This window comes from Hippoglossus hippoglossus, chromosome 1, assembly GCF_009819705.1.
Source record: "Hippoglossus hippoglossus isolate fHipHip1 chromosome 1, fHipHip1.pri, whole genome shotgun sequence".
Lineage (NCBI taxonomy): Eukaryota > Metazoa > Chordata > Actinopteri > Pleuronectiformes > Pleuronectidae > Hippoglossus > Hippoglossus hippoglossus.
Window position 1 is genome coordinate 9,262,548 of NC_047151.1, and position 7,896 is coordinate 9,270,443.

The window sequence follows — 7,896 nt, forward strand, 5'->3', positions numbered from 1 at the left end:
CTAAATTATTTATCTGTCGTACAAAACATAGTTACAGAAAGTGGAAAAAGATTCTGAATCCAACCCTTAATCTGCATCCACACCAAAATGTACATGGTTCTTCCAGGCCCATGCCCCAGCTCCCCACCAAGTTTGGTGGAAATCAGTTCAGTAGTTTTTTGCATAATCCTGCTGACGAATACACCAACAAAGTAGAACATCACTCAGTGGCACACGTACCACCACCAAGGACTGACAGTCCCCTTAAATTAATTGGAGCTGCATCAAATTTCACACATTCATAGATATCAGTTCCCTTAATGTGCCAGATTGGATTTCATCAAGGTCAATGAATTGTTTCCTGGGTAAATGGTCAAAATGTTGAAAAACGCCCTATTTCACAAAGTTAAAGAAAGTAAAAAATAAAAACTGGATGTGACCCGTGATCTGAATCTGCACCAAAATACAAGTGTTTCTTCTCTGTCCCATATCACAATATTCCACTAAGTTTTGTGGAAATCTGTTTGGTAGTTTTTGAGTAATCTTGCTTACAAACAAACATATAAACATAACCTCCTGGTCAGAGATAATAAAAAAGATGTTTTCCTCATTAATATTGATGGAGGTGCAGGCTGTTGTTATCTTGTGGGTTCACATAGATTTTTCTTTCAGTTCAACCAGGACCAAACTCCACAGTTTCACCAACCACACCTGATCCAGGATCTCAGACCTTCACCTCTGCTTCGCTCACATCTGGCACCTCTGGAACAGCAGCAGTGCACCACACCACAGATTCACCAACCACACCTGATCCAGGATCTCAGACCTTCACCTCTGCTTCGCTCACATCTGGCACCTCTGGAACAACAGCAGTGGACAACAGCACAGGAGTCGAGGGACAGGTCCGCCTGGCCAATGGAGGAAACAGCTCCTGCTCTGGCAGAGTAGTGATCTTCCTCCGTGGACAGTGGGGGACGGTGTGTGATGACCACTGGGACCTGGTTGATGCTCAGGTGGTGTGCAGACAGCTGGGTTGTGGCAGGCTCCTGTCAGCACCACAAAGTGCACGTTTTGGACAGGGCAGTGGACCCATCTGGTTGGACGATGTTGCTTGCTCCGGCAGCGAATCAAAGCTGGCCGAGTGCCGGCACAGAGGGATTGGATCTCACAACTGTGGTCACAGTGAGGATGCTGGTGTCGTCTGTGAAGGTAAATGCTTATTTGTAGATTTAAAGCCAATGAAGTCTCCCTAACAGACAACATAGAATAACACTATAGAACAGAAATATGGAATATGTGCTTCACGCTGATATCACATCTTCCGCCGCAAACTAAAAAGACACCTCTTCTGACTATACCTTGAATAAAAGTTTAAACTAACAATTTAGTAAAACTTAAATCGCACTTTGTAGTTTGGCTTTCTTGAAGAAATTGTACTTTCTTGATTCTTGTTGTTCTGGGTTTGTACCCTCATGGTTGAATGAACTTATTGTAAGTCGCTTTGGATAAAAGCGTCAGCTGAATGAAATGTAATGTAATGTAATCACTGGAGTTTTTATAGAAATCCTTGTCTTATTGAAGTCTCTCTTTCATCTGTGTCTCTAATCAACAGTATTTTGTTGCATGTGTGTCTCGTAGCTGCTTCACCAGTGAGGCTGGTCAACTCTGACAACCGCTGCTCTGGCAGAGTGGAGATCTACCATGCTGGACAGTGGGGGACAGTGTGTGACGATTCCTGGGACCTGAACGATGCCAATGTGGTGTGCAGACAGCTGGGCTGTGGCAGGGCTCGTTCAGCACTGCAAAATGCTGCTTTTGGACAGGGCAGTGGACCCATCTGGTTGGACGACGTCATTTGTTCAGGAAGGGAACCATCGATAACACACTGCAGACATCCAGGGTTCGGGGTCCACAACTGTGGACATAATGAAGATGCCAGCATCATCTGTGACAGTAAGTGTTTATATATATTTAAAGTTGGGTCCGGTTGTTATTGCTCACATTTGACTGGAAAATTGCCTCATTGATACAATTCAACATATATTGTTATTTTGTGGCACAATACGTCAAATGTGCAGTAAATGTTTATGTCAAGAAAGTAAAGTAGAGTTTTGTGCCTCAGGATAACATCATCAATTATATCTTTAACTAGAGTGACACTCAGTAGAGCACAAACTGTACCTCCGCTTACAGTCAATCCCACACATATTTGTCTAATTCTAATGGTGGAAATATAAAAGAAAAAAAGGAAGTGGTCTGATAACCTAAATTATTTATCTGTCGTACAAAACATAGTTACAGAAAGTGGAAAAAGATCCCCAATCCAACTCTTAATCTGCATCCACACCAAAATTCAAATGGTTCTTCCAGGCCCATGCCCCAGCTCTCCACCAAGTTTGGTGGAAATCAGTTCAGTAGTTTTTTGCATAATCCTGCTGACGAATACACCAACAAAGTAGAACATCACTCAGTGGCCCACATACCACCACCAAGGACCGACAGTCCCCTTAAATTAATTGGAGCTGCATCAAATTTCACACATTCATAGATATCAGTTCCCTTAATGTGCCAGATTGGATTTCATCAAGGTCAATGAATTGTTTCCTGGGTAAATGGTCAAAATGTTGAAAAACGCCCTATTTCACAAAGTTAAAGAAAGTAAAAAATAAAAACTGGATGTGTCCCGTGATCTGAATCTGCACCAAAATACAAGTGTTTCTTCTCTGTCCCATATCACAATATTCCACCAAGTTTTGTGGAAATCTGTTTGGTAGTTTTTGAGTAATCTTGCTTACAAACAAACATATAAACAGGTGTGAAAACATAACCTCCTGGTCTGAGATAATAAAAAAGATGTTTTCCTCATTAATATTGATGGAGGTGCAGGCTGTTGTTGTCTTGTGGGTTCACATAGATTTTTCTTTCAGTTCAACCAGGACCAAACTCCACAGTTTCACCAACCACACCTGATCCAGGATCTCAGACCTTCACCTCTGCTTCGCTCACATCTGGCACCCCTGGAACAACAGCAGTGGACAACAGCACAGGAGTCGAGGTACAGGTCCGCCTGGCCAATGGAGGAAACAGCTCCTGCTCTGGCAGAGTAGAGATCTTCCTCCGTGGACAGTGGGGGACGGTGTGTGATGACCACTGGGACCTGGTTGATGCTCAGGTGGTGTGCAGACAGCTGGGTTGTGGCAGGGTCCTGTCAGCACCACAACGTGCACGTTTTGGACAGGGCAGAGGGCCCATCTGGTTGGACGATGTTGCTTGCTCCGGCAACGAATCAAAGCTGACCGAGTGCCGGCACCAAGGGATTGGATCTCACAACTGTGGTCACAGTGAGGATGCTGGTGTCGTCTGTGAAGGTAAATGCTTATTTGTAGATTTAAAGCCAATGAAGTCTCCCTGTCAGACAACATAGGATAACATTATAGAACAGAAATATGGAATATGTGCTTCACGCTGATATCACTGGAGTTTTTATAGAAATCCTATTGAAGTCTCTCTTTCATCTGTGTCTCTAATCAACAGTATTTTGTTGCATGTGTGTCTCGTAGCTGCTTCACCAGTGCGGCTGGTCAACTCTGACAACCGCTGCTCTGGCAGAGTGGAGATCTACCATGCTGGACAGTGGGGGACAGTGTGTGACGATTCCTGGGACCTGAACGATGCCAATGTGGTGTGCAGACAGCTGGGCTGTGGCAGGGCTCGTTCAGCACTGCAACATGCTGCTTTTGGACAGGGCAGTGGACCCATCTGGTTGGACGACGTCATTTGTTCAGGAAGGGAACCATCGATAACAGACTGCAGACATCCAGGGTTCGGGGTCCACAACTGTGGACATAATGAAGATGCCAGCATCATCTGTGACAGTAAGTGTTTATATATATTTAAAGTTGGGTCCAGTTGTTATTGCTCACATTTGACTGGAAAATTGCCTCATTGATACATTTCAACATATATTGTTATTTTGTGGCACAATACGTCAAATGTGCAGTAAATGTTTATGTCAAGAAAGTAAAGTAGAGTTTTGTGCCTCAGGATAACATCATCAATTATATCTTTAACTGGAGTGACACTCAGTAGAGCACAAACTGTACCTCCGCTTACAGTCAATCCCACACATATTTGTCTAATTCTAATGGTAGAAATATAAAAGAAAAAAAGGAAGTGGTCTGATAACCTAAATTATTTATCTGTCGTACAAAACATAGTTACAGAAAGTGGAAAAAGATTCTGAATCCAACCCTTAATCTGCATCCACACCAAAATGTACATGGTTCTTCCAGGCCCATGCCCCAGCTCCCCACCAAGTTTGGTGGAAATCAGTTCAGTAGTTTTTTGCATAATCCTGCTGACGAATACACCAACAAAGTAGAACATCACTCAGTGGCACACGTACCACCACCAAGGACTGACAGTCCCCTTAAATTAATTGGAGCTGCATCAAATTTCACACATTCATAGATATCAGTTCCCTTAATGTGCCAGATTGGATTTCATCAAGGTCAATGAATTGTTTCCTGGGTAAATGGTCAAAATGTTGAAAAACGCCCTATTTCACAAAGTTAAAGAAAGTAAAAAATAAAAACTGGATGTGACCCGTGATCTGAATCTGCACCAAAATACAAGTGTTTCTTCTCTGTCCCATATCACAATATTCCACCAAGTTTTGTGGAAATCTGTTTGGTAGTTTTTGAGTAATCTTGCTTACAAACAAACATATAAACATAACCTCCTGGTCAGAGATAATAAAAAAGATGTTTTCCTCATTAATATTGATGGAGGTGCAGGCTGTTGTTGTCTTGTGGGTTCACATAGATTTTTCTTTCAGTTCAACCAGGACCAAACTCCACAGTTTCACCAACCACACCTGATCCAGGATCTCAGACCTTCACCTCTGCTTCGCTCACATCTGGCACCTCTGGAACAGCAGCAGTGCACCACACCACAGATTCACCAACCACACCTGATCCAGGATCTCAGACCTTCACCTCTGCTTCGCTCACATCTGGCACCTCTGGAACAACAGCAGTGGACAACAGCACAGGAGTCGAGGGACAGGTCCGCCTGGCCAATGGAGGAAACAGCTCCTGCTCTGGCAGAGTAGAGATCTTCCTCCGTGGACAGTGGGGGACGGTGTGTGATGACAACTGGGACCTGGTTGATGCTCAGGTGGTGTGCAGACAGCTGGGTTGTGGCAGGGTCCTGTCAGCACCACAACGAGCACGTTTTGGACAGGGCAGAGGGCCCATCTGGTTGGACGATGTCGCTTGCTCCGGCAGCGAATCAAAGCTGACCGAGTGCCGGCACCGAGGGATTGGATCTCACAACTGTCGTCACAGTGAGGATGCTGGTGTCGTCTGTGAAGGTAAATGCTTATTTGTAGATTTAAAGCCAATGAAATCTCCCTGTCAGACAACATAGGATAACATTAGAGAACAGAAATATGGAATATGTGCTTCACGCTGATATCAATGGAGTTTTTATAGAAATCCTATTGAAGTGTGTCTTTCATCTGTGTCTCTAATCAACAGTATTTTGTTGCATGTGTGTCTCGTAGCTGCTTCACCAGTGAGGCTGGTCAACTCTGACAACCGCTGCTCTGGCAGAGTGGAGATCTACCATGCTGGACAGTGGGGGACAGTGTGTGACGATTCCTGGGACCTGAACGATGCCAATGTGGTGTGCAGACAGCTGGGCTGTGGCAGGGCTCGTTCAGCACTGCAAAATGCTGCTTTTGGACAGGGCAGTGGACCCATCTGGTTGGACGACGTCATTTGTTCAGGAAGGGAACCATCGATAACAGACTGCAGACATCCAGGGTTCGGGGTCCACAACTGTAGACATAATGAAGATGCAAGTGTAGTCTGTGAATGTAGGTTTACTTCTCATATTGCTCATTACACACAGTGTTAATTGAAGTTCTCGTCTAGTTCTCATCTGGTATTTACCATCTCATCTTCTTTTGTGCACACTTTTATTTACTGACTTTTTAAAACTTTTTCTTTAGTCCAACACCCTCCACTCCAGCCTCCTCAGCTCATCTGTGGACGTGATAAAATCCAAATAGGGCTAAATATGGCTGCCATAACATCCATGGGTTTGAACCCACTCTCCGGAAACCTGGCAGTTCGCAACTGCTCCTGGGTCAGAATGAATAATGATGTAGTTTGGTACGAGGTGGACGCTCAGGCAGGTGCCTGTGGAAACACACTGAGGGTAAATACTTTGTTAATTTTCAAGTTATGTCCATTCATTTATTATTACGATAATTAAGAGGAAGCTATTGGTTCCCAAATGTACTCCTCTGCAGGGAGCTCAGATTAGCAGGAACTGGCAGAGACAATATCTTAAACCCAGATCTTCTGCCTGTATGACAAAACCACTCAAACTGTAATAGAGCTTCAAGTGACTAATAATTGAACCACTCTCTGTCTTTCAGACCAACCGTACACACGCCATCTACTCCAACAGTTTATTTCTCTACCGAGGAAATGTGTCCTTCTCACGTCCTGTGAGTCTTCCCTTCTCCTGTGCGTATCCCCTCGACACAGACGCCAGCATGAATGTGGCTATCAGACCAGTCCTGCTGTAAGTACCTTTTTATTGAATACGACAATCACTCACTTTTTACAGTTGTAAAATGGTCAAGACGATCCTGGTGAAAATTGATCTAGTAGTCTATGCTACTTTTAACCAATCATGTCAGCGTAAGCATGCATTGCTGTTTGCCACAGTGGCTTTATACCTCCAGGACACATCAATGTCACCTGTGTAGGATTTTAGGTCATCATAATAACAAGGCTTATATTTTTGACAGGACTGCAGGTGGCCTCTCAGGCTTAGGTAGCAGAGCTAGAGCCTCCATGTCTCTGTTCCGCACCTCCACCTTCACTCAGCCTTATCCATCTGGCTTGATCACTCTCCCTGTGGGCTCACCTCTGCATGTGGGCGTCTCTGTATTAGTCAGAGACCCAAGCTTTGTAGTTGTCCTGGAGAACTGCTACGCCTCTAACTCATCAAACCCCAATGATACCACACGATACTTTTTCATCCAGAACAAGTAAGTGTCCCTCTTCATCATTATGCTTTGTGGTTTATATTGGAAATGTGGGGAAAAGACTGTGTATAAGGTGATGTATAATGGCCCATCCTCACTGCCAGGTGCCCCACTGACCGACAACAAGTGGCAGTGATTGAGAGCGGCTCATCCCGACAGGCTCGTTTCTCCGCCCTGTTTTTCCTGATCCACGGTGAATACAGTGACATTTACCTCCACTGCAGCCTCAGCCTGTGTGACCAGAGGAGCTCCCGCTGTGCCCCAGTACGTCACACGTTTCACATTATCATTATCATTTTCAGTCAATAGTCACTGCAGCTTTACACTGGTTTTGATTGGATCTGTTATTCCCCCTCCTTTCATAGTCTTGCAGAAGGAGGACATCTCGCTCTGTTTCCAGCTCTGCTCCTATGAACCCCCTCACCATTGGACCAATCACTTGTGAGTATGATTAACTATGTGCTCTCAGGATTGGATGTGTCAACACAATGATCAATACAGAATGAATCACCATGTTTTTACTCTTTCTCTTTATCTTCAGGGTACAAGTCACCTGATTGAGCTGGTAACATATAGTAATAATACAAACTCATTTCATAGTGTGATATTATTTTGTTTGAATTTCTTTATTCATAAATCGATAATAAAAAAACATATGTTACATTGCATAATTGAATCGTAACACACATTGGTATTCCTGATTTGTACTAGCTGTGTAATGAGCTGTGAAATGATTGAAGAAAATAAAAATCAATGACAGAGTACTTTTCTTCTTCTTTGTGTTTATTTTCAGAAATAGTTTAAATAAATGCACATTCATATCCACTCATCAAGCACATTATAAATATACA

At 43.8% G+C, this 7,896-nt stretch overlaps 1 protein-coding gene across 1 annotated transcript in view; it reads left to right on the forward strand.

The window, feature by feature from the left end:
* Window positions 1-7,618, forward strand: part of LOC117768485 (deleted in malignant brain tumors 1 protein-like) — a 119,500-nt gene extending 111,882 nt beyond the window's left edge. Inside the window, exons 18-29 of the mRNA XM_034596866.1 lie at window positions 652-1,188; window positions 1,618-1,932; window positions 2,907-3,347; window positions 3,540-3,854; window positions 4,817-5,353; window positions 5,546-5,860; window positions 5,996-6,204; window positions 6,428-6,576; window positions 6,806-7,048; window positions 7,150-7,309; window positions 7,411-7,486; window positions 7,587-7,618. Coding sequence (XP_034452757.1) covers window positions 652-1,188; window positions 1,618-1,932; window positions 2,907-3,347; window positions 3,540-3,854; window positions 4,817-5,353; window positions 5,546-5,860; window positions 5,996-6,204; window positions 6,428-6,576; window positions 6,806-7,048; window positions 7,150-7,309; window positions 7,411-7,486; window positions 7,587-7,606 — 3,317 coding nt within the window. The 3' untranslated portion in view covers window positions 7,607-7,618. The remainder of the gene's footprint in view (window positions 1-651; window positions 1,189-1,617; window positions 1,933-2,906; window positions 3,348-3,539; window positions 3,855-4,816; window positions 5,354-5,545; window positions 5,861-5,995; window positions 6,205-6,427; window positions 6,577-6,805; window positions 7,049-7,149; window positions 7,310-7,410; window positions 7,487-7,586) is intronic.
* Window positions 7,619-7,896: the final 278 nt, after the last annotated feature.